This window comes from Gracilinanus agilis, chromosome X (genome assembly GCF_016433145.1).
Source record: "Gracilinanus agilis isolate LMUSP501 chromosome X, AgileGrace, whole genome shotgun sequence".
Taxonomy (NCBI): domain Eukaryota; kingdom Metazoa; phylum Chordata; class Mammalia; order Didelphimorphia; family Didelphidae; genus Gracilinanus; species Gracilinanus agilis.
In genome coordinates, this window is record NC_058136.1 from 54,344,906 (window position 1) to 54,371,462 (window position 26,557).

General features: G+C 46.9%; 1 protein-coding gene across 1 annotated transcript in view; it reads right to left on the reverse strand.

The window, feature by feature from the left end:
• The window catches only part of LOC123253682 (glycine receptor subunit alpha-4-like), a 50,615-nt gene extending 27,047 nt beyond the window's left edge, over positions 1 to 23,568 (reverse strand). The window contains exons 1-9 of the mRNA XM_044682836.1: positions 23,498 to 23,568; positions 19,566 to 19,699; positions 19,095 to 19,162; positions 18,231 to 18,454; positions 17,609 to 17,691; positions 16,514 to 16,654; positions 12,688 to 12,902; positions 6,486 to 6,635; positions 5,816 to 5,916 (exon numbers count right to left, since the gene is read on the reverse strand). Of these exons, the coding sequence (XP_044538771.1) occupies positions 5,816 to 5,916; positions 6,486 to 6,635; positions 12,688 to 12,902; positions 16,514 to 16,654; positions 17,609 to 17,691; positions 18,231 to 18,454; positions 19,095 to 19,162; positions 19,566 to 19,699; positions 23,498 to 23,568 (1,187 nt within the window). The remainder of the gene's footprint in view (positions 1 to 5,815; positions 5,917 to 6,485; positions 6,636 to 12,687; positions 12,903 to 16,513; positions 16,655 to 17,608; positions 17,692 to 18,230; positions 18,455 to 19,094; positions 19,163 to 19,565; positions 19,700 to 23,497) is intronic.
• Positions 23,569 to 26,557: the final 2,989 nt, after the last annotated feature.

The following is a 26,557-nucleotide window of genomic DNA, read 5'->3' on the forward strand; positions in this document are numbered from 1 at the left end:
TGACTCTAGTATTGCTTATGATTGATTTCTGTAACCTTGAGTTCAGTTGAACCTCAGCCTGGCCAGATTCCTAGCCCTTCCCTAAGGGAACACTGGTGGGTTATCTCAGTCTCCTTAATCTACCTAAAACAATCAGTTAACATGTGTCCCAAGACCTCAGGCCATATGGATTCCAGATCTAGGTGTGAGCTCTACCTGTTCTTTTAGGTTCCAGCAGTTTGTGTCTCCTGAGGATTACCTCATAGTGCCAATGAGTCAGACCACTTGTCTAATTATCATTTTCCCTTCCCCCATTCTGTTGTAACCCCGATAAAAATACCAATATGGCGGCTAAGAGTTAAGCTCTTGACCATGAGAGCTTACTAAATCAGGTCCCAGTGAAGCTCTGAACCATGGAAGCTCTTGACCATCAGAGCTCCTAACCATGGAAGTTCTGATCCACCAGAGCTTACTCGCTGTCTGACTCTCTTATGCCAGAACTTTGTCTTTGCGTCTTCATTCTCGCCTTATGTTCTTTCCTTAGCCCATAACCCATTTTCTCTCAGTCCCTGGTTCCCCTTTCTGAGTGTCCTACCCACCAGGAACCTTCGTGGAGCCACTGGACGGCTTCAGATGATAATAGGGACAGAGACCAGACTGCGTACATCTGTCCCTTACTCAAGGACATGGACGTATAAATAGCATGTCAAGATAGAAATCTAGACATCTGCAGTATACTTAGTAATGTATCTAGAAGCATTTGGGCTATATTGTGTATAGTCTATGCATTTATCCACCATAAGCATGTTGTTGTTAAGTCACTTCTCAGTTGTGTGTGACTCTCCATGACCTCATTTGGGGTTTTCTTGGCAGAGATACTAGAGTGGTTTGCCATTTCCTTCTCCAACTTATTTTTTTAAAACTCTTGTACTTCAGTGTATTGTCTCATAGGTGGAAGATTGGTAAGGGTGGGCAATGGGGGTCAAGTGACTTGCCCAGGGTCACACAGCTGGGAAGTGGCTGAGGCCGGGTTTGAACCTAGGACCTCCTGTCTCTAGGCCTGACTCTCACTCCACTGAGCTACCCAGCTGCCCCCTTATTTTTGCAGATGGAGGAAATGGAGTCAAACAGTTAAGTGACTTGCCCAGGGTCCCACAGTTAGTAAGTGTCTGAGGCTGGATTGGAACTCATGAAGTTGAGTCTTCCTGACTTCAGGCTGGGTACTCTATGTCCTACACCACCTAGCTGCCCATAAGTATAGGGTGTGTTATGTTCTTGGTTACAGGTTCCCCTCTCCCAATAATATAACGACAACCATAGTTACCAACAGATGCTTAGCAACATTCAAAACTAACTGTACTGTTGTGCCATTGTGAAGGATGCCTGAGAAGAATGGAGATGCCCAAAGTTTTTGCGATAAGCAGAACCTGCTGGAATATGTTGTTTAGGAAACGTCTAGGCTTTTGAGAATTTGGCTTTGATGATGTGTAGGCTAAGAAATGAGACAGAATCCTACCCAGGATGGGGCTTGTTTGTTTTCTCTCTCTAAAAACCAAAGCTCAAGGGTAAGGCAGCATGGAAAGAGTGCTGGACTTGGAGTCAGGAATGCCTGGGTTCCTCTAACCCTGAGTGATGCAGAAAAGGTTCCATGATGTTCCATATTCTCATTTTAAAATGGAGAGAGATACCAATGCTAATACATGCTGATTAAGGGCTGAGTTCAATGAACAATAAATACATGGGCCAGTTTGTCTGGAAGAAAAGTAACATGCAATCAGCCTGGAAAGAGAGAGTGAGTAGAGCCGTATTGGGAAGGTCTTAAAATGCTGGGTTAAGGAGTTTTAGTTCCAGGGGCAATGGGGAACCACTGAAAGTTCTTGGGGAAGGGAATGTGACATGATCAAGTCAGAGCCTACTTAGAGAGAAGCTAGAAAATGTCTGCATGAATTCTGAGCTGTCGTATGGTACCCAGACTGTGATCTCCAGGGGGAAGATAGGGAGATATTTTTGTTTCCTACAGTAATCCCCAGAGGAATACCACGCTACTTTCAGAATTTCTGTAGCATCTCGTTTCCAAAGACCTCCCAGCACTTTACAGCGTGCTCTGATAAAACCATATGTTATTCCTATGATAAAGGTAATATTAATTCCCATTTCAGAGATGTGGAAACCTTGGCATCCCACCAAAGCCATTGGTAGGTTAAAGAAGAAGTAAGAGAAGAGATTCCTGCTTCTGGGTCCACTAGACTCCCTTGATTCATCCATTATAACAATGTGAGAGTTGCTTAAATAGACCCAGAATAGAGGGAAAAACCCAACCAGCTCCGTGTTCCTAGTCTCCGTTTGGCTGGTTCTTTAAAAATGCTTTTGGATCTTCTGCATTCTCACAGGTGAAGCAGAGGACCCTGAGTAGGGAATGAGGCCCGGAAGGGAAAGCGAATGTGCCCATGGCAGCCTGATCCCCCTTGTACCTACCCTCAGAGGTGGGCGAGTGGGCAAGGGCTGAAAGGCTGCAGAATCAGAGATCTGGCAGTGTCCAGAAGTCAGGGAGGGAGAAGAGAGAGAACTTTGGGCTCTTTTATCATCACGAAGTCCAGGGTACCCTGTGAGCTGCTGCTACAAATAAGGGAAAGGAGGAACTGGAAGGGCAAGTGAGAAGTTGGGAGAGAGGAAGCAGGGCTTATTGGACCAAGGCTCTGGAGAGGGTTGGCAGGTTGGGAACTGCAGGGTGGTAGCAGTCCCCTTTCTGCGTGGCAGGGGTCAATCATTCTCTGAGGAGCTGGTCAATCTGTTCATCTTAGGCAAGTAGAAAGAGCCCTGGAAAGACTTTCTAACTGTGGGACTTTAAGCAAGCCAAGTGACTTGCTTGAACCTCGGTTTCCCCACCTATAAAATGGGAATAATAACTAGTTCTTACCTTCTAGAATTGTTGAGAGGGTAAAATGAGATAATGGATAGAAACAATTTCATTGACCTTAAGGCACTACATAAATGGCATTAGGCATCAGGGGAGAGAAGAGATTACCCAGATCTAGACATTATCGATGTCCTTAAAGAACTCACTGTCTTTTAAAAGAGACAAAGCAGAAAACAGCCTCAAAGTAAGAAAGAGACCCTTTCCCTTTAAGTATGGTTGCTGAGAAGTTTGTTCAGAAGTCCCGAAAGCCTTTCTGAAAGAGTTTAAGTCTTGTTTGATTCTTGAAGGAAGTGAAGGACGTTGGTGGAAGTCAGAGGGGTACAGAGGTGGCAAGGACAGCCCAATGCACTCTAGGCAAGTTCCCCCCAGCTTCAGGAATAGACCAATTCAGTAGCCACTTGCCAAGCACTGTGCCAGGAGCTAGAGATTCAAAGACAAAAAAGAAACAGTCCCCAGCAGACTAATGAAACTAAAGTAACCCCCCCTCCATACTCCCAACTGCTTTGATCTGCCCCAAAGGAAGAGGCCCAGACTTTGGCTGGGCCTGATGGGTTTTGCTACAGTCTTTACCTAGAGCCTGGACCCACTCAGGCCCTGCCTAATTAGGGTTTTTCCCCCAGGGCCTCGGGCCTGTGGTCCAAGACAGTTTTACCGCTTTGAGCTCATTTGGTTAGTGGAGCAAATGGAATGGCCTGACTTCATCAGAAAAGAAGGGGGGAAGCAGAGATGAGTTGATAGTGCCTTGAGGGGTCCTGGTGCTTCAGAGGTGAGAGAAGCTCCAGCAGGCTATCCCGTGGTCATTCAGGCTAGGCTGCTGCCAGAGAGATTCCTGCTCACTCTATGCAACAAAAACAGGATGGGGGGAGCCATTGAGGACTGTGCTAGATAAATCAGTTTCTAGAAGCGATTACTTGATAAGAGAGAGATGGCAGCCTAGAGGAGGGCTCCTACCACATCCCTCCTTTCCTGGCCTTTTACCAGCCCAGTGTAGATCTTTTTAGAGGGACAAGGGCCGCCATGAGAAGGTCTAAAAGGTGATGGGTGGGGGGCATACCTTAGCTTGGAATTTCAAATTAGGAAAGGAAATGTGATGTCCTCAAAAGAACATGGGACTTGGGATATAGGGGCAGGAGGTGGTGCAATGGATAGAGGGTCAGGTAGACCTGAATTCAGATCTGGCCTCAGACACTTATTATCTGTGTGACCATGGATAGGTCACTTAACCTTTGTTTGCCTCACTTTCCTTACCTGTAAAATATACAGTGTAAAAAAACCAGCACCTATCCTCCCAGCCCGGTGATGAGGACCAAATGCAATATTTGTAGAGTGCTACTTAGCACAGCGCCTAGCATGTAGTAGTTGCTTAGTAAATGCTCCTTTATTATATATAAATACTTAATAAAAAAACTCCTTTGGGTTTTTTTGTTTGTGTATCTCTGGAGCAGGGCAATGCCTCCTGCTAGACCTAGTAAGTAAGAAATGTTTCTTTTATTTCTACATGAAGTCAGGACGTGGTTTCAAATCACAGCCTTGCTACTTACTACTTGTGTGACCTTGAGCAAATCCCTTCCCCTCCCTGGGCCTCAGTTTCCCTCTGAGGTCCCTCACAGCTCCAGAGTCAGGGTCCAGCTTTAGTTCCTAGCATACAATAAATGATGAGGAGGTGCCAGAGTGGATTTGACCACTAGAGGGCGCCCTACCCAGGGCTCTGTTAATGGACGAAAGAGATAATGAGTGGTAAGAACCCAGAAAGAGTAGGAGATCAAGGCCAAGTGACCCAGGGCTGGCTATCTTGAATCCCAAGGCAAGGCACTGGGAACTTTATGTTCCATCTGGGAGCTCCTGGGCTCCAGCGGAAGACAGATCAGACTCCGGGAGTTGGACAGGAAGGAATTGGAAGAAGATGTAACCCTATGATAGACCGAACCTCCTTCCCTGACAGAGGCCGGACCCTAGGCCTGGGGTCCTGAACTTGCCATTTCATCTCCAGGGGTCACCCCTGGCTTTGCTGCCTCAAGCTCTGAGGCCTCTAGATCCAGCCAAGCGAGAAGTTGCCGCTTCTTGGGAGAGTTGGTGGTTCTGATCACACCAAATCTTTTTGCCCCTCTGGGCCAGGCAATCAGCCCATGGCCCAAAGCAGCCGGGGTTCTTTGTTCATCATGCTGTATTCCCTGCCCAGAAGAGTGGCCCAGGGAAGCTTCTGTTGTCATAACAACAGGAAAGACACTGCTTTCTGAAAGTAGAAGAGGGAGAGCATCTTCATTGTCATGACAACTCAGTGTCCCACTCTCCCTCACCCCCCCCCCCCCACTCTGGCTCTAGGGCAGGGAGGGGGACAGGTGGACCAGATTGTCAGGTGATCACCAGTGCCTCCTTCCAGAGGGGATGGAAAGAGGCCATCTCTGTTGTCATGACAACACAGGCCATCTAATGGTTCTCCCAAGTGGAAACTTTTTTTCTTCCATAGGAGAAAAGGGAATGAAGAACACAAATAAATAACAGAGAATATCTCTAGTCTAACTGCTCCTGTTTGTCCTCTAGGGGCCAGAATGAAGCTTTTATCCAGAATCGGGCAAGTTGGCAGAGTTACGCCCCGAGGGGGTTAGAGAGTCCCTTTAGCAGCTCTCACCTCCAAAGATGCTTTTTTGGCCCTTGAATTCCCATCTAGTAGTACTCCAGGACCCTCGGGGAGGGAGGAGGAGGCTAACAACCAAAAGCTGCACAATCACTTGGGGGCAACATGACCAATTTTGTGTAATTTTGTATGGTTTAATGGACTCAGCAACCTTGGAAATCATTGTACCGATAAAGGCGATAGATCTGAGAGCTAGTAACTTAGCCAAGGTCACATAACTATGCAGTGATGGAGTTGGGCCTTGAACAGAGATCTCCTGCCTTGGTATTCTTTCCACTAAACACCATGTCTTGTAGCCCCAGAGTGAGTAAGACACGAGGGTGAAGCTGGCACCAATTTTAGCCAAGTCAAAGGTAGGAGCATCCTGCATGTCTGACTTCTGGATCTGCTGAAGATTAAAGGAAGGAAGAAGCTGTCCCTTTTGGCCAATACCACAGATAGCTGATGCAAACACAGCCCGATTCCTAGCTTTGTGACCCTGGGTAAGTCACTTAACCCCAATCATCTAGTCCTTACTGCTCTTCTGCTTTAGAACCAATACTTGGTATTGATTCTAAGCCAGAGGGTAAGGCTTTGAAAAAAAAATTTTAACCCTTACCTTCCACCCTAGAATCAATACTGTGTATTGGTTCCAAGGCAGAAGGATGGTGAGGGCTAGGCAGTAGGGGTTAAGTGACTTGCCCAGGGTCACATAACTAAGAAGTGTCTGCGGCCAAACTCGAACCCAGGACCCCCTATCTCTCTAGGCCTGGCTCTCAATCCACTGAGCTACCCAGCTACCCTCTGAAAAAAATTTTTAATTAAAAACATATGGCATGAGTCCTTCCAGTGGGACAATACCCGAGTGAATCACGGAGTGTGGATAAGAGCCTCCGAAACAGGAGGAAGAAGATCGAGAGAAGATAGCAGAGATAGGGGGGAATGGCATGCTGGGTTGCAAACCAAAACACTCACCATGCGCTGGCGCCTCTGCCTTCTTCGAAGGCGCATGAACTCCTTATGCTGGCGGGAGACAAAGTTAACCGCAGCATACTCCAGCAGGGCAGCAAACACAAAGAGCAGACAGACAGCCATCCAGATATCAATGGCCTTCACGTAGGACACCTGCAATGTCCACAGGGCAGAGGTGGCCATCAGGATTCCCTTCCCCTCCCTCCCAGCTGAGCTGTCTTTCTGCTCCTTAGTTTCATTCTTGATCGGTTTCATTTTTTAAAAAATATATCTTTTTTAAAGACAGAGAGTCATCCATCTCTCTTCCTCTGCTTTCCTTTTGTTCCTGCCTCCCTTTTCTTAACTAAGAGTATTACTCAATATGCTCATGTCCCTCACTTTGGGGTACCTGGGGACACTTATTTTATAGTCGTGGAGTTCATCTTTCTTGTAGCAAGACACACCAAGGGTAAATGGCCTACTCCAGGTCACATAACTGCCTCCCAGGCTTGTGTAATCTACCACATTGCAAAGCTTTCAGATTCCAAGAACATTGAGGTTGGAAAGGACCTCAGAGATCATCTAGCTTGATCAGTTCTTTTAATGGACCACTTCACATTATCATAAATTTTCCTCTACTTTCCTTGCTTTCATTTCTTCTCTATCTCCCTCCTTCCCTTCTTCTTCCCTTCCTCCTTCAATAGTTATTAGGCACTTGTTGTGTAGAAGGCACCATGCTAGAGGCTCTTTCCGAGTCAGGTCCTATTTCTCACCTTTTTCCTCCATAAGAAACTGAGAGGCTTGGCCATGTCTCTCTCTCTCCCTCAAGAAATTTCAGTGGCTCCCTATTGCCTTTACGAAGCAATGCTCTGTTTAGCATCGAAAACCCTTCACAATTTCCATCTGACCTGTGTTTCTGAACTGATTACACAATACTTCCTCTTATGAATTCTCTGTTCCAGTCAAACTTGCTCATTTGATGTTCCCCATATATGACGTTTCACTCCCTCCCCAGATCTGTACCTCTGCATAGGCTTCCCCCATGTCTGGAATGTTCTCACTCCTTGATTTCACCTCTTGAAATCCCTAGCTCCCTTCAAGACTTAGCTCAAGCTACTTCCTACAGGAGTTCTGCTTTGAACACTCCTCTCAAATTTTAGAGCCCCTCCTTTTCACTGCTTGAGATTTGCATATGTCTTATATTTGTATATTGAACCCTTTCACTCCTGTAGAGTGTCAGTTTTTTGAAAGGAGGGATTATTTTTCATTTTGTTTTTGTATCCTCAGAGCCTAGTACATAGTAGGTGCATCAGAAATGATTGCCTAATTGAATTGAGTTGGCTAGTATTACTCATTTTCCCTGGGAAAGAGGCAGAACTTAAGAGTAGAGGTGGGGAATGATGATTCCCCTTAATTTCAACAAAAGAGGAAGTAGCCCCACAATATTCCTAGCATCTGACACTTTGTTTCTACCATTAGAAGTTCTCTAAAACGAAAAGGTAGCCTGCTATGGGCAGCTCGGTGGTGCAGTGGACAGAGTGTTAGACCTGAAGTGAGGAAGATTTATCTTCCTAAATTCAAATTTGGCCTTAGATATATCCTAGCTGTGTGACTCTGGGCAAGTCACTTTATCCTTTTTGCCTCAGTTTCCTCATCTGTAAAATGAGCCAGAGAATGAAATGGAAAACCACTTCAGTATTTTCACCAAGGAAACTGACAAAGAATGGGAAGTGATTGGGACAACTGAAAAATGACAACAAAATCCTGATCTGGGGCAAATGAGGCCTGATTTAGTTACTACAGAGTGGTGAAGAGCAGGTATACCCTGGCCAATCCCCTGCAACCCTTAGGGTTGGTAGTGAAGAGATTGCCAACTGCGGAGAGCAGGTGAGCATGTTTGAGGCAGGGTTCCATGCTAAAAGAGGCTGTTCTTTGGATAGCTCTAGAACTAGCAATAATATTTGATGTCGCTCAATCCAACCCCTCCCCTCCTTATTTTATAGATGGAACCGAGGCCCAGAGAAATGAGAGGGCTTCCTCAAAGTCAATCAGGAAGTAAATGGCAGAGCTGGGATTTGAACTCAAGACTCAACTCTAGAGTTGGGCTTCTTTCTACTGCACCATACTGCTTTTTGCTAACCTGAGTCCAACCACATGGTTTCCCCAGCTTTTACCAGCCAGAATTTCCCCGAAGACAGAGTTTCACAATTATTCTGGATAAAAAAAAGAATCTATGCTCAAGAATTTTTAGTGGCTCCCTGTTACCTCTGGGATAAAATATAAACTCTTCAGTTTGATACTCAAACCCTTTCATAGTCTGGCTCTCTGTTGCCTTTTCTGGACTTATTTCATATCATTCCCCTTCACTTAATTCTGTATGCCACCCATTTAAACTAGAACACAGAACTCAAGATCCCATTTGGAAGTTGAGCCTCACATACTGGTCTTGAAGTCTTGCTCTGGTATGAAATTTTTTTTTATCCTGGGACTCCATTCTAGGAGCATAGGGCCACAACCAGTAGGCAATGGGTCGCTCAGGGTCACCCAGCTGGGAAGTGTCTGAGCCTGGATTTGAACCTAGGACCTTTCGTCTCTAGGCCTGGCTCTCAATCCACTGAGCTAGCCCAGCTGCCCCTATTTTAGGTTGCAGTTTCTTTAGCAGATGTAGTTTTTACAGGGTGGGGTTGCTAGCCCCACGCCCAACCCTCCTCCTTTTTCATCCGGGCTAGGGACCGTCCTTAGCCCAGGAGTGGTAAGGGTGGGCGATAGGGGTCAAGTGACTTGCCCAAGGTCACACAGCTGGAAGTGTCCGAGGCTGGACTTGAACCTAGGACCTCCAGTCCTATATACTATATAACTATACGTAATATAGTTAGTAATTACTTACTGTGCAACTTTGGGCAAGTTGTTTAACCTTTCTGGGCCCCCGTTTCTGCATTTGTAAAAACAAGGCAGTTGGATTAGATAATCTCTAAAATGTTGTAGTTAGATCTCACTTTGAGTCTTGGCCTTGATCCCCATTTTGCTGTGTGACCCTGAATAATACTGCATCTCACTTTGTCTGTACTTTTCCATCTATTTAGAGGTAGCAATGCTGTCTGATGTCACTAGCAGCTTATTATAGTGCCATGCACTGCTCTGGGGCCTCAGTCAGTGCTGATGGAGATTAAATAATGAGCTAGTATTGAGGATGATCTGGGAAGTGCTAGGAGCTTTTGGAAGGAAAGGAGCTACATGAATTCTAGTGTTCAGATGCCTGGACCCTCTGCTATATTATTGATTCACTCTTCTCCTTTGCAGCCTATCTTCTCTCAGCCCCGGTTGCCTTTGTTTCTTTTATCGTATGCTCCAGAACATCCACATGTCTCTTTCTCTGGTGCCATGGGGACCCTTCTCCTCTATCTATCTTCCCCTGATTCTAAGAGCCAGAGTGCTGATGGGGATATCTTCATGACCTGGATTTTAGGCTACCTGCTGTTCTCTTTCACTGGCCCAGTTCCCTGTTTCAGCTCTGTGATTCTGGGGGTGAGGAGGAGGGGTGGGAGATATGTCCCAGAAGCCTCTGGTGCTGTGACTTGAGCTGTTGTGATCAGTGACTGTCAAAGTTACCAGGAGCTAAGGGCTCAGAGGAACCAAAGGCAGCAATAGCGTTAGGTGAATTGGAAGAATCCCAAGGGCAGATTCTCTAGGCCAGCCTTCCCTAGTGCCAGAGAAGCCTTCATATTTTTCTCTATGTTCCTCTCAAAGCCCCTTCAGTTAAAGTGAAAGGCCCTGGAACCTTTTAGTGGGAGACTGTATCCCTGTCCTTCACAACTCACACCAGGACCTGGGGATGATGGCAGGGTGCCTTCTTTGGTCCCAGAGTAATGAAAATAGCCACTCTTAAGGCATGACCTGAAGCCTTTGCTCTGAATGGCACCTAAGACTTTTTGGTTGGGATGCACATTTGTGGTTTGCTTTCTGGCCAACAGAGCCGTAGAAAACCCATTAGAATCTGACCAGGAGGTGCCAGATGCTGCAAAAAAGAGAAGGAAAAAAGCCATTTCCTTCCAAATGAGAAAACAAAGTAAGTGGTTTCTGGGAGCAGATGGATTGTGTGTGTTCACAGGAGGGGACCGGAAAAGGGAGTTCTTTTGGCAAGCCTGAGGTAGAGATGGCAGCACTTTCCCTTAGATCCCTCTCTCTCTTGATCTCAACAGTGAAACAACCCAAGAAACACAAAAGGGAACGCTGTGTTCTCCATGTCTGTTTTCTCCCTGGCACAGCCTGGCCTCTTTTCTCCTGGCTAGAATCTCTGCCCATGATTTCTCCCCTGAATATGCCATATCATTGTTACTTACTGGATGACACTCCAGGTGCCCACTTGCATGCCTCAGCAGCAACTCTGCCACTCCCATCACCTCCAGCTTGACTGATTGGTCCAACTGAAGTCTGTCTGCTCCGTCCCTCCTTTCCCATTATTTTAACCTTGGTTGGGTCCTATGCAGTTCAATCTGAAGCTGTCTAGTTAGGAAGGTCAGCAGATACTTCCTTTTCACCTCACAGTTCTTCATTCTCCTTTCTATAGTCCACCATTGCACTTCAGCCTTGACATAGAACTGCCTCTCACCCTCCGCTCCCTCCATCTAGGGCATTTTTTTGTTTATTTATTTTCCAAAAGCAGTAGAGCATTTACATGACCTGTACGGTAGGGCTATAATTTTCTTTTTAAAATATTAGAGTCCCTTCTCTCCCCATATTAACCCAGGGAGCATTGCCATGGAGTGAGTCCCTATGCTCATCAAAGAATGCCACTGATCTGAGGCCCTGGTTGAGTCTCACTTCTCCCTGCCTCCAGTTTATACCTCCTTGAGAAGTCCTCTCTGGACACTGGAAAGCTCGGGCCTGGGAGGGGCCCAAAGTCCGTGTTAAATTAGACAGGAGCACATCCTGATAAAGTCATTAAATCTGCTTTTGGTCTTTCTGACCAGAAGGCTTTTTTCAGGTGCAAGGTGTCGGGGAGGAGTCCTCGAATTTCCTTCCTAAGTATTGGAGACATCAGGCAAACCTTATTGCAAGGGGTCCTGTGACAATAAGCATTTGTGTGACAATAATGTGCCAAGCCCTAGCCAGGGATCCACTTCCTTTGAGCAATATTTATTACGACAAAATTCCAGCAAAACATCAGAATTTTTGCTTCCCTTCGGGATATGGTTTGACTTGAAGTAATAGGACAGAGAGATTATTTAAAAGTGAATTCAAACCTATTTCAAATACCTGGAATCTTTTAGATCTAATATTTTAGCTCATAAGGAGTGACTGCCCTTCTCTCTGCCCTAGTTTTTTCATTAGTAAGGTGTGAGTAGCTTGGAATCATTGAACTCCAAGGTGCCTCCCATCTTTAGAAGTTGTCTATGATTCTACGATGTCTATAATTTCTTCTTTCGACTGGATCAGGAAGATCCCGAAGCATTGATATTTTCTGCTTCTAAATTCTCTAGCACCTGTAATCCTATGTAGCTCCACCACCGGGCATGGGACTGTTTGTTGTCGTTTTTCAGACATTTCTCAGTGGGGTCTGACTCTCCTCCACAGATGAAGAAACTGAGGCAAACAGGATAAAATGACTTGGCAAGGCTCACACAGCTACTTAGTGTCTGAGGCCACATTTGAACTCAGGTCTTTCTGACTCCAGGCTCAGCAATTTATCCACTGCACCACTAGCCTGCCCTACGTGGGACTATGCACATAATTATTTGGCTTTGTCTGGACCTAGGATTTCATTGGTATAGGGAAACCTTCTGTCCCCCTTAGAGCCTTGGAGCAGAAGTGTCAAACTTAATAGCAGCCACAAGCCTCTGCAAAACTCCTGAGTACAGCCTGAACCAGATTCAAATGTAATTGGGAAAGGTTTAACAAAATGTGTAAAAATAAATTCAACGTAGATAATGTTAATTTGTAGTTTTTTAAGTCAACATGCAGCCAGCAGGAATCAGTTTCAATTTGAGTTTGACACTGTTGGCTTAAAGTACTAAGAGGCAAAGTGATTTGTTTAGGGTCACACAGCCAGTATGTAACAGAAGCAGGTCTTCTTGACTAAGGCTGGCTCTCGACCTACTTCTCATGGACTTGTGTGATCAATCCTTGGTAAACGTTTGTTCATTTGAATTCAGACATGGCCGACATAAGAAGATGAGCTAGCTAAGAGATATCTTATGCAAAGTTATCTTCCAATGTGCCTTTTCACCTTAGGTAAAGAAGCTCTGGAGCCTGAGCTCTGGGTCGTCATTGTCAATACCGTCGTGATGCCCAAGCCTACCCGGGCAGGGGCAGCATCCATGTTGATCCAGAAGGAGACCCAGGATAGGATGACAATGAGCAGGCTGGGGATATACATTTGGATCAGGTAGTAACCCATCTGGCGCTCCAAGTGGAACTTCACCTCGATACAGGTAAACTTTCCTGCCAAACAAGAGAGGATTAGCCCCACATGCACCCTCTTGCCTATAGCTGGCTGGCAGTAGCCTTGTCTCCTTTTGAGCCAGACTCAACATGGTGACTCCCATATTATCTCTATCTCCCTCCCGTGGTTTACAAGTAGATCAAAGAAAAGCTGAATAAATGTGATATATGGCTGAGACCTTCACAATTCTAAGTCTTCTGCCTCAACTTCACCACAGGGAGTGACCTGGAGTCACTCGCACACAGTAAACAATAAATGCTTGTTGACTTGGCGGCTTGACTCTAATGAACCTTGTAGACAGTGGTCTAGGCCTCTAGCCCTATTTGGCTTACTGTCTCAGGACTAGAGGATTCCTCTTTGTTTTCTCTTGTAGAGTTGCTGTTGAGGGGAGCTGGAAACAGTTACAAAGCTGTGCTGACTGGATCCACTACAAATTTATGTCATACAATCTCAATTGGGCCCTCACTGTTGAAAGGCAATTCCTCTGTAATTGACTTGCTACCCAACTCACCACAGTAGTTTTTCCAATCCTTTTTATCCCTTCTCAAGCCCCTCCTGCCATTCTTCCCCTCCACCATTCTCTCAAACCAGGACCTTGGCTGAGGCCATCTATTGAGAGCTCCCTCTTTTCTCTTCCTCCTCATCCCATATTTCTCAGACATCTTCCATAATTATTTTCTCCACTATTATTGTTTCTTGTAAAGAGGTGCCTCTTCTTCTTGTCAAGGCAAACCTACATGTTCCCTTGATTCAACTCAATCCTCTTCTTTAGTAGATTTCTCCCTCTACTCCCCTTTTCTCTTTCATTTTGAATCTCTCCCCATCTATTGGCCTTTTCCCCAATGTCTACAAACATGTCCATTTCTCTTCCGTTCTGAAAAAATCCTCACTTGGTCTGAGCATCTTCACTAATGACTGTCTTATCTTTCTCCTCCCCTTCTCAACTTAACTCTTGTTAAAAGAAAGCCACCTGTAGTTGGTACATCCACCTCATCTCCTCTCCCTCTCTTCTAAACTCTCTACAATCTGCTCTCTGACCTCCTTATTCAACTGATACTGCCCTCTCCAAAGTTGCCAATGATTTCTTAGTGGCTAAATCTAATGGGATTTTTTTAGTCTTCATCCTTCATGACCTCTTTGCAGCCTTTGACACTATCAATCTCCTCTCTTCCTGGATGCCCTCTCTTGATTCTCCTGCCAATCTGATCATTCCTCAGGCTCTTTGCCGGAATTCATCCAAGACATGCCCACTAACTATGGCTATCCCATGGGCATCTGGACTGGGCTTTCTTCTCTTCTCCCTCTATACCCATGTTGGCAAAGCGGTGGCACGGGTGCCGGGGCAGTACGGAGAGAGCTGCTCCGTTCCCCCTCTCCACAGCACCCTAGGACATTTTTGCATGCCCCGTCCATCCCTCTGTTCAGCTGCCCAAGCTGAGCACTTCCTCCCTCTGCTGTCTGGAGTACTGTGGGGGGCTCACAGGCAGCTTGAAGTTGCAGTTTGAGCACGTGGTCTCCAAAACCTTCGCCAATGCTGCATGCTATCTCACTTGACAGTCTCTCAGATCCTATAGATTCCATTATCATCTTTATGCAGATGACCTCTAGATGCAGAACACCAAACCTGATCTCTCTCCTGTGCTCTAGTCTTTTTTCTTTTGTGTTCCAGCCTTAAATCTCTAACTTCAACTTGGACGTCTCAGACTGGATATCCTGTAGGCATTTCAAATTCGATTTGTCTAAAACAGAACTCCTCACCTTTGTCTTCAGTCTATCCTTAAGGTGCTCTGCTACACCCAGAATCACATCCTCCATGTTATCCTTGACTCCTCATCCTCACATCACATAGCTACCCTGGGCAGTGATCACCTAACTGGTCTCCTCATTGAAATCCATCCTCCACTCAGCTCCCTGCTGAGTAATTTTTCTAAAGCTCCAGTGAGATCAGCTCTCCTCAGAGCCCCCACCCCATCTGATTTTATATCAACAAACTCCAGGATCAAATATAAAGTCTTCTGTTCGGCTTCTAAAGCCTTTCCCATCCCAACCCCTTCCTACCTTTCCAATCTTCTGAAAGTGTTACTCTCCTCCCCAGACTCTATGCTCCAGCATCTCCAGGCTTCATGCTTCTTTGCAGGCTGTCCCCATGCCTGACACATTTTCCTTCCCCCCTTCTGCCTCTTGGCTTCCTTCCAGAGTCAGCTCAAATCTCACCTTCATCAGGAGGCTTTTCTTGTCCCTCTCTCTTGTGCCTTCACTTCCCAGACTATCCCTCTTTTAGATTGTGTGTATCTTGTTTGTACGTAGTTGTTTTCATTGGTCCCCCAATTAAAATGTGGACTCCTCGAGGACAGGGACCTTGTTTTGGTCTTTCTTGGAATCCCCAGAGTTTAACACAGTCCCTGGCACATAGTGACTTCTTTTTTTAAACCCTCACCTTCCATCTTGGAAACAATACTGTGTATTGGCTCCAAGGCAGAAGAGCGGTAAGGGCTAGGCAATGGGGGTTAAGTGACTTGCCCAGGGTCACATAGCTGGGAAGTGTCTGAAGACAGATTTGAACCCAGGACCTCCCATCTCCACGCCTGGCTCTCAATCCACTGAGCTACCCAGCTGTCCCCAGTAACTTCTTAATAAATGCTTGTCGATTGCCTGTTGTTCACAGGCAATGCAGATTATATTAGAGGCACTAAGGAGCACAGATCACTAAGATAATCAAATATTGAGGGAAACCTGGCACCTCTGCAAAGGCATAGAGCTTCCCAGTCCAACTTGCCCATATGGGAAAGGGCACTCAAGTGAGAGCTGGCTGTGCCCAGTAGCTGTCCCACTGGGAAGCAGGCCTCTTGTATAGGAATCTTTGTATAGGTCTTTCCTCGATTGTTAGTTTTTGTTCATTGGTTTTGAAAACCAATTTAATTTGACTCCATGATGGTTTGGAGAGCAGCTCCTAATGGGAAGATGGAGGGAGACGATTATTTGTTTATTAGCTCTGGCAGAAATGTGGCCAGGACTCCCTTCCCTGGGTCATGCCAGACACTTGCCAATTCCATCTCTTCTCTGGAATGGAGTCTTCCTCCCTTGGGCTCTGCCCAACCCTCCCTTTGGTTCTTGGTCTTAAAGATCACAGACTCTTCCAATCTTCCTTGCCACGTCTTATGCTGGGATTGTGAAAAGGAAAACCTGTAATGAAACACTGAACTCTCCCTTGGCCCTGGGACCTCTCTTTTCCATTGTCTCTCTAAAATCCTCTACCCACATAGTTGGGAGTGCTTTCTGGTATTCCAGCTCAGGCACTTACACCTTAGGGCTCAGTCAAGAAGCTATCAGGAGGAGATGATTGGCACCATAGGAGAGGGGCCACAGTTGGTAGGTAGAGCCTGGGCTTTGCCTGCAGTATAGCCCAGAGACACTGATTCTAAGGGGCTTTCCTGTGGCCTTGCTGGGCATGAGCAGAGCATTAACCACATCACCTGTATCCCTCCCAGAACATAGCCGATTGCTCCTATAGTTCAGCTCTAAAGGTCAGTTTCTTTTGGAGCCATAGAGCTCATCAGTGGCCAGGCCCAGGCCCTGGAGTCCAGAAGTGGTGGAGAATTCTAGACTTTACCTGTGTTATAATATTTGGTGCAGTAGCCGAGATCTTTTTCATCCCTCAGGATAAACTGGGGCAGGGTCAACCCTTCAGCCACTTGCACAGCGGGGGCATCTTCCAGCCACTCAAACACAAGGTCATTCATAGTATAACCAACTGAAAGAGGAGAAGCAGAGAGTCAGGGCCTCACTCTGTGTGTGTGTGTGTGTGTGTGTGTGTGTGTGCGCGTGTGTGTGTGTGTGCGCGCGTGCACCTGCACACACAGAAAAAGGCTACCCTGTCTGACCCTACAGGAGGAGTAAGGACTGGGCATTCCTTGCTCATTTGGGCAAGGCTTTTCAGGAGAAGATATCCCACCTTATATCTAGGACTCAGAGGAGATAGCAATGAGCATCGAGCTCTTCAGCTTATCCTCTCCCTTCCGGAGAGGTGCTCAGGTAGCAGGTGAGAATCTCCTGGACGTCTGGAATCTAGCTGAGTGAGCGTGTGTGTCAAATATTGCATGCAAACCATAGGATCACTTTCAGAGCTAGGATTTCTTAAAGCTCACCACCCTTGGGGAATGTGCATTTGGCACATTTGGGCATAGAAATAGCCGATGCCCCACCACACCTCATGGAGAGGGTCACTGAACACATTGAATATATAGGTACACCGTCTCTGTACTCCTAGAGGCCTGCGGTGTTATGAGCACACACAGGAAGCCAACACCTCACATACCTGGAAGTACTTTGGATGACAGACATCCAATAGAAAAGGAACAGAGAAAGATCTTACGAGCCACTTATGAGCCTGGCTCAGTTCCTACTTTAAGGTCATACGTCAGAGCTCGGTAATGTCTGCATTAGAGGTAAGGGGCTGGCCAGGGTCCAATTGTGAGTAGACGGTATTGGGGTTTACCCCCTACTTATCATTTTGTGAAGGCCTCTACTACAGTGCCTCAGCTGGGCTGGTCAGGGTCCTACTAGGCTCTAGAACATTTGAAAGGGGATCTTGTGCCTTAATCCAAAGAGTGAGCAGTGGTGGAATTTTAAGTCCCCAAGCAGGCTGATGGGGGAGATACTTAGGAGCACCCTCCCGATTATACCTCATCCGTCCACAGGTACTCACAGCTTTCTAGCTGCATTGTGCACGTCTGGATGTCCATGGGAAAGTTCTTGAGGTCCATCGGGCAAGACAAGACAAGAGTCAGCCTGGCAGAACCAGACATAATAATAAAGATCATGAATACTGATATGGCAATTTCAAGTTAGTCAAGGGCTCTATGACACACATTATCTCACTTGCTAAAGCTATCGCTACAGGTATTGTTCTCATTTCACAGGTGAGGAAATTGAGGCTAATAGGTAAAACATTTTGCCCAGGATCACAAAGATGTCAAAGGCTGGACTTTATCCTAGATTTTCCTGTTGCCAGGGCTAATGCTCTTTACTCACTATACCAGTGCAGAGAGAGAAAAACAATGTCATTTCAACCTCCTCCTCCTCAGTATGCCTTCTTCCCTTTAAGGGCTTGTGTATGTTGCCCTGACAAACAAAGAGATGTAACGGTGATCTTGGCACAACCTCCTTACACTGTGTGCCACACCCAGCTTTAGACCAACAGCCTCAGCTGATCTACTGCAGATACACAAAAAGGAACTGCTGGCCCCCTTTCCCCTCATGGCCAGCCCTTCCCTCTTTTCCTCCATTTTCCTCTCCCCAAGGCTTTCCTTTCCCACTCTGGCCCACACCTGATACTGTAGAGCACACTCCCATTCTTGAAGATCCGAAGCAGCTTGTTGTCAGTGGTCACCTCATGGAAATTGGCCCCCTTCTCATTGGCAAAGAATAGGTCTGGCTTCCAGATAGAGTCTAGCATGGAAGGGTCTAGGTCTAGGGAGTCATCTGGATATTCTAGATAGGCTAGGCGTGGGTCGTTCCACTGCTGCCGAAGGAACACATTCACTCTGTAATCCTTGGGGGAAGGGGAGGAAACAGCCATGTCAAATGCAGCTAGGACAACCCTGCAGGCTCAGTTTGAGGCTCCTTCAGACCTCCAAAGGAAGTGTGCTTAGAACATCGGGAAAAGAAGCCTTTCCCATTGGAGAAGGGGACTGGACTGGGCTGGGCTGGGCTGATCTGATCTGAGCTACCACCCCACATCTCTGGTCCCCTGCTGCCTAGACACACAGAGCTTTGTAGCCTCCATCTGCCTCCTTTCATAAGACCTCAGGTCTCTGATGGTTTGAATAGCAAGTATTTCAGCTTTGGGAACTCACAGGCCAGCCATGCTAAAGAGCCTGTGCCCTTGGCCATGAGATCAGAAAAAGAAAAGAGAAAGAAGGGAAAGCTTCATATGCAAGGGGGAATCCATGCCTTCAGCAAGGGTATGGATTAGATGATTCTTCTGGTCTCTTTCAGCTGAAAGTCTACGACAATAGGAAGTACTTTCTTGCCTTGGTATTGCAGTAGGAGGTAGAAATCCAGTGAGGAGATTGGGACATCCCTTGTAGTGTGTGTGGGGTGTGGGGTGGAGATCTGGGACTGAGGAAACCCTATGAAGGAATAAAGGGAGGAACAGGGAATCCTGGCAGTGATGAGGGGGTGTTACTTACCATTGTGGTTTCTGTGACAGAGCTGAAGCTGTTAATGAAGATGTTGCAAGTCACATTCACAGGGGGCCCTGAGGACACCAAACCATAGCGCCATTACTGAATCACTTAAGGGACTATGGAGTCAGCCAGTGAACTAAGTCCCTTTCCCTCTTGGCTCTTTTTTCCTTTCCTTTTCTCCTTTTCCCTCCTGGGTCTTCTCCCAAAAGTGTGTAGATAGCTGAGCAGGGGAGATAAATAGCTAAGGCTAGGGGTAGTGATGGAGATTGGAAAGGTCAAGGGAAGATGGCGATTGACTGGGTGGGATCCATAGGGAATGGAGGGCAGCATTGAGCGTGTAAGAGCAAGGATAGACAGAAGAGCCCACCTTTTACCGCCTTTACCATCCTTCCCTTCATCGTGGCTGGAAATCAGAGGTCCTGGCTGGACACTGGTGTGTCCTTGGGCCTCCCGTAAAAACTAGAGGCAATTTACCTTTAAAATTGGGTCGAATCCTAGCATCATACCCAGAAGTTCGTCCCATGAGTTTGTCCAGGAAATCAGAGGGTGACATGGGCTGAGGAATGCTCTTGGAGGCAAATTTGACTTCCTCTTTCCCCGAAGCCAACCTAGTGAAGAGAGGTTGAAAATTAGTGGGCTACATGTTTCTGCCCTCACCCCCTTTGCTTCTCCTCAGCCTTTCCCATGAAGTTGTGAGCCATGAATGGCTGATGTATATCAGGTCACAACCTGGCGAGAGCATAACTTCACATGGAAATGTTTTGTGATCATGCCACTCCTAACGATATGCTTCTCCATCCATTCACTCAGTCCCTCAGAATTTAGCTTCCGACTCTACCGCTTGACTACAACTGTTCTCTCAAAGATCACCTTTAACTCTTAATTACACAATACAATGATTCATTCTCTTTGACCTTTCTGCAAGGTTGACCACTGCTGGCCACCCCTGCCTTGTGGATGTACTCTCTCCTTTCTAGCCATTTCTTCTTGTTCTCTATTCTCGGTTTATTATTGTTCTTCATTCCTCCACATGTGGGTGTTCCCTAAGGCTCTGTCCTAGGCCCTCTTCTCTTCTCTTTATATTGTGTCCCTTAGTGAGCTCATATGTTCCCATGGGTGTAATTATCATCTCTCCACAGATGATTCCTAAATGTTTCTAGCCAGCCCTAATCTTTCTGCTGAGCTCCAATCTCATGACTCCAAATGCCTGCTGTCGAGTTTGAGATGTCAGTGGGACATGTCCCAAACTGAGCTCATGTCTCCTCTTAAACCTTCCCCTCCTGCCAACTTTGTTATTTACAGAAAGACATTGATTGGTAAGCTGGAGTGTGTACAAAGGATACAGAGGACCCTAGAGACTATGGCGCATTAGGATTTCTTAAGGGAGTGGAGAAGAGAAGACTTTGAGGGGGCATGGCAGCTATTTTCAGATACCTAAAGGGTCGTCTTGTGGTCCCAGTCCTGTGGCAGAACCAGGAGTGGCAATAGGAGAAAGCTAGCTCCACAGAGGCAAGTTAAGCTGCATTCTGGAAACATTTTCCAACAATTTCCAACAATTAGAGCTGCCCCCAAGTGGAGTGGGCCTCCTTATAGAAACAGCTTGTTCTTCTTGGCTTGGGAACTCGGCTTGATATAAGGAAATGAGGTGACCTTTCAGATCGATCCCTGCCAACTCTGATTCTATAAGCCTAAAAGCTGGGGATTCCCAAGGAATCCATGAACACTTTCCTTCTAGAGGCCGAGGTGTCAGAACCCAGCAACAGAATTGCTGGGGTTGAGGGGGGGAGTGCTGGCCCCATAAGGTATCCTATTGGTTATTATTTTAAGCCTTGACATTCTGGTTTGAACAGGATCCTCTGGCCTAGGATCCTAGGATGTGAGCATTTGCAGATGGCAGAATCAGATGGGGGCTTGGAGCCAGAGGCTGACTAGCCATGCTTAGGCCAAGTGAAGCAGAAGTATCTTGGGCATGGTGAGACCAAGACTAGCTTTATTTTGTCCAACTATGGCTAAAGCCCATTCGGTGCAAAAGCCAATGTAAAGATGGTGCACTCCAGGCCCCCAGACTATTTGCCAACCATTCATTCAGTTTCTCCGAGGGCTAGGATGGCAGCATTACTTGGCTTCTGCCGGAATGGTACCTTAGGTCCTTGTACTCCTCTCTTGCCCAAGGTTCATGATATAGTTCTAGCAGTTGTTTTGGGAACTTGGGACTTCTATCTAACACATGGTCCGGGAGTTCTTCTTTCCTGACAAGCCCACTCTCTCTTTTGAGCATTTGGAATCCCCTCAGTCTGCCTGTATTCCTGCCCGTGAAGATGGAATAGTGTCACAGATTTAGAGCTGAAAGGGACCTTCAAAGTCAACGAATCCTCCCCTTCCTTTTACAGAGGGAAAAACTAAGCCCAGAGAGCCTAAGCAACTTTTCCAGGGCCACAGACTCAGTGTCTGAGGTAGCATTTGAACATGGGCCTTCCTGGCTCCAAAGTCAGTTCTTTACTCATTACACCCCGCTGTCTCTCCAGGGTTTCCGCAGGTTTAGCAAAACCTTCAGGTACAAAGGAGTTGAGCAGCAGAAAGGATTACTGGCCAGCTAGCCAAAATGGGGGCTTCTTTCAAGGTACTAGCAGCCCAAAGGTGATGGGGATTGCTCTTCTTCTGGACTTGTCTCTCAAAGCCAAGAGCCCCTCCCCCACAGCCATCTAGCACCTAACGTCACCTAATAGCACCAGACAGTGACCGATTCTAGGCATCACCTTAGGGTCCAGCGAGAGGCATGGGAGGGAGAGCTTAATGTCTTCCCTTTCCTAGAGGGAGCCCTTCTCTGAAGATTGCACATCTTTCTCTCTCCACCACTCTCCCTTCAAGTGGTAACAGCTTATGCCCCATCCCCACCCCTCCATACGCCAGTGGGGCGAGAGCCGGAGCTGCTAGAGTAGGTGGCCAGAGAAGGATTCTGAAAACTAAGGGGAAGAAGGTGGAGGTGATCATCAAGCCAGAGGAGGTCCCCACTTCCTTTCCAGGTGCTATCGCCAGCTGATGGCCACCTGCCCACCATAGGGAGACTGAGTCAGAGCCTTTCTCTGCAGCAGACTTACAGACTGACTCTACTCAGGCCACCTTCCACAGCAGCTTCAGGCTTAGCCTTCCCTCACACTGTTAGCAGGACTAACTTGGCTTCCCCTCAAAGGTTTCTTGCTACAGGAGAAGTTTTGGAATTGGGCAGGGAGGCCCAGTGCTTACCATAGGTAGTCCTCAGTGTCACTAAGGCACTCCAGGCACCTTTATTCCTAGAAAGCCCTTGCCGCTAAGAAGAGTTAAAAAGTAGCAGAACTGAAACCCATGCTCGCATCAGGTCCTGGGGGTGCTAGCTGACTATGTGACCTTGGGCAAGTCCCTCCCCGACTTTGGCCTTCGGTTTCCCTTCTTGGGTAAATAGAAGGGGACTGTACTAAATGACCTTTAAGGGCCCTTATGTCAAATTTGACTTCTGTATTTCTAAAAATAATTCCTCCAAGAGGAAACTGGAATCTCAGTTTTGGAAGCGGCCAGCCCGTCACCAAAGGGAGCAAAGCTGGGATCAGGGATCATCCCCTGAAGTATTGCTCTTCAGTGCTCCCAGCTGACAAAGGGGCCACTAGATGTATTTAGGGAGGGAAGTATCTTCAAATAGGCCCTCGGTCATAGCGATGAACGGCATGAAGAGGGATGTGAGAGAGGACCATTCCTGCCCCTGCCAGCGTGCCTTTCCCAGCCCACTCAGTCCCCAGGCACATCCCTTTTTGCTGCTCATCTCCTAACAGCACTGAGTTTCTTCCAGCTCTAATTCAGCACCTATTCTGTAGGGTAGGGGTGCAGGAGAGCAAGGAGCTCTGGGAAGTATTCTGTCCCCTCATAGGCAGAGAGTCTTATTTATTTCCACCGGGGGCTTGGTTACCAGTCATGTACAGACAGCCCCCAAGGCAGGGGGTCCTACGGTTTGTTCATTTTAGACTCCGCCAGATGCAGGCTTTCGGCAAACCTCTGTTCCTTGGTGAAGGGGGGGGCAGCCTTTGCTCATCCAGCATATGTGATTTCCTCTTGACTTCAGTGAGTATAGCTGGGTGTCTGAGTGTGAGAGGAGAGGCTAAGAAGTGATGCCCAGGAGCATACTCACTACCCCGAGCAGCCAGCATTATAGCCAAGTGTCCTACCCAAATGCACTAGCTTCCTAGACAGTGCCTCACTGGGGTCTCTTGGGCTATGTTCCTCGGGGAGCCACTAGGCTCTCAGCTTCCCGTAAAGCTTGGGTCAGAATCCCCGGAGGACCCCAGGCCGCATCCCTTGGAAGCACAGCCTCTCCTGCCATTGGGTTTGGGGGTTCTGTTATTCATGCAGCCACATGCTCCAACCCATGCTCTGCTCACCTGAATAGGACCTGCTCTTGTAGGGTCCAGAGGAGGAGGAAGGAGAGGGTTCCAGGAGTGAGAGTTTTCATTCCTTAGAACAACTGATGCCCTTCCCTTCTTCCCTTGCTTGGGAGGCAAGAGGGGGAAAACCCCACTGGGAATGTCAAAAGTCAGAAGCACTCCTCCAACTTGGGCAGCCTAGGCATAGCCTGATTCCCCAGCCCAGGGAGTTGGTCGGTCCTCTTCTCCTCCTCTTCTCTGGTCTTTCTTCTTTCCTTTCTCCTCCCCGTCCTCACTGGTTGGGGGCTACAGTTGTCCTCATTTAGATAATCATGTCACAGATGACTCTGCTTCGATGCCTCGGACTCCCAGGCTGTGGAGGGAGGGCCCTGGCTGCTTGGGAAGCTGGGAGGGATCCTCTTTGGACAGCGATCACTCTCGGAACCCTGGAGAATCTTGGAGGGGAGGGAGGAGGGAGATTGGGAGGAAGATTTTCCTCTCCCTCCTACCTCCCCCCATATGCACCCTCCGAAAGCAGCAATTTAAAGGCACAGTAGCCAGCAGCTGGAATGGGGTTCAGAGCATGTCACTGTGCTGGGGAGGAGCTTGGACTGCTAAGGCTCAGCTCAGGAGGTGTGGTAGGTGTTTCCATCCAGGCTCTAACTCCAGCCCTGAGAAATCCAAACAAGCTGTTTATTCTCTCCTTTTCTCAACAGCTTTCATCTAGCCTAGAGCCAAGCTGAGGCAGGAGAGTCAAGTCCTAATGATTTAAAAGTGAAGGAAGGTAGTGGGAGGGAGAGGAGACAGAAGAGTGTGAAGGAGCTCAATCATTGGACATTTTCCTCTTGACAGCTTCATGGCTGAGAGGAGGTGGCAGGCCAAGGCCAGAGTTAATCAGCCCCTGGGAGAAGGCCTCTGGAGGCCAGAAGCTTGCCCTTTCTCACTGCTTCTGTTCCTCTCTGTTTCTGTCTCTGTCTCTCTGTCTCAGCAAGGCTTATGTGGTCTCTCCAATTTCCTCTGGCCTCTTGGATGAGCTTAAATCCACTGTCATCATCTCTCCCCCTCTGTTGACCTCTGTACCCAAGACAGCATGACCCAGCATGGCCAGGCTATTACAATACGGCTCCCAAGAGGTAAGGACCAAACAGCAATGACATGACCTTCTGGAGGAAGCTGGCATTAGGCTTTATCTTGCCTTCTTGAAAGCAATCCATAAGGTCTCACTTCCTCCTCAGACTCATTTCCTTCTTGCCCCCTTTTTCTCCTCAGGCCCATTTTGCCTTGAACTTCCTTCCTGGTGGCATAGCAGCTTCTTTACTCCTTTCTTTACCCCAAATTTAGCCTGCCTAAATATTCATGAATAGCCAGCAGCACCTTAGATAAGTCCTTTGTGGCTTATTTTAAAAATCTGGACAATGGCTGAAGGTGGATTGACTTAGATCTCTAAGGATGTGCTCATGTTAAATACATTATGATTCTAAAACTCTCACTTGGCACCTCTCCCTCCCTACTTTTAGTTAGGACATTGAGAAATGGCTAGGATCTGAAGTGAACTGGTGATTTCAGGGGCATAGGGAACTGGAGATGAGGAAATCCTCTCACACCTTCTCAGTGACTTGGAGAGTTCTTGGAGAGTTGCCCAAAGCACTTAGAGATTGAGTGATTTTCCTTGTCATGTAGCCAGTATGTGTTAGAGGTAGCATTAAAAGCTCCGGATAGCCCCCAACAAGACCATACCTTACCTATCCATCCATTATTAGCCCAAAACAACTTAGAGAAAGAAGTCAAGTGGAAATTGGCCTGGAACTCTGCAGGGCTGAGCCCCAGGCCACAGGAAAGGATAGACTGGACAAAACAAGCTGATTTCTACTTCTGACTCTGTTGCTGATACCGTAGGAGTCCAATGCTTGCAGTCTCCATTTTTGAGCTAGAAGGAATTTGGGGATCATCTAGTTCAGCTCCCCTATTTTGCTGAAGAGAAGCTGAGGCTCAGCGGAGGGATGAAGAGGCTTGTCCAAGAAGCATTTCAGGCCACTCCAGCAAGCTACTGACAGGTCCTAAGCCCTCAAAGCAATAGTTTATGACCATATAGAACCCTTTCCTCTTTGGTCCCCTGGGATCCCCAAGTCCCTAAGCATAGGAGTCAGACTTTTGGGAGGACAGAAACTTTCCAATCAGTTCCATGTAAGGACAACTTGAAGCTCCAGTGTCAGCCATGTGTCTAATTAGAAGGACAACATAGTGGAAAGATCCCTGAACTTGGATTGGAAGACTTTGATTCAAGTCTTGACTCTAACATTTACCTACTGTGTGACCTTTGGTTAAGTCACTCACTTCTCTCAGCATTGGATTCCTCATCTATAAAATGGGTTAACACTCTTACTACTCACCTTATAGAGAGATGTGAGGCTCTAATGAATTAAGTTTCAAAAAATATTTTCAAATATGCGAAATAATTGTGAGGTTGATTATTAAAGTTTTCCTAAGGGTATAGAAACATATAATTTAGAGAGAAGAGAAGGAAAATGCCACAGAAATCATCATTAGCCCACAAAAAGTTAAAAAGATAGTTTGAATAGTCCATCTAAGTAATACCATAAGACAAACTCTCAGAGTTTAATTCAAAAGCTTTTGGTCCATGTCAAAACTCTGACAATTCTCTGACAATCTTTAGTAATCCCATGTTACTATTAAACCAATTTATCTTCAAGTCCTTTCTGTTATACTGTGGGCTGCTCCACTTATACCCCAGAGCTGGCTGAATCTCAGTGAACGGTAGATTTGGGCTACAATTTAACAAGTATTTTCAGGATGAAAATGATTGTTTTCACATCTGAGGACCACTGAGTCAATGTATAAAGATTAATTGCCCTTGGATAGATGCCAGATGTTAGCAGGAGCTGTCATATCTCAGCCTGCTGAAGTTCACACCCCTGTAAAAGGGCCTCTAGAAGTCCCAGTCTGACAGCATCAAATCAGTGTTTGATTGTACCAGCAACTTGGCAGCCCCTTGATTGGATTGTCTTTTGTTTTGAACTGAGCTGGAGACTGATTTCTCCTGCTCCTCTGCCTTCCTGT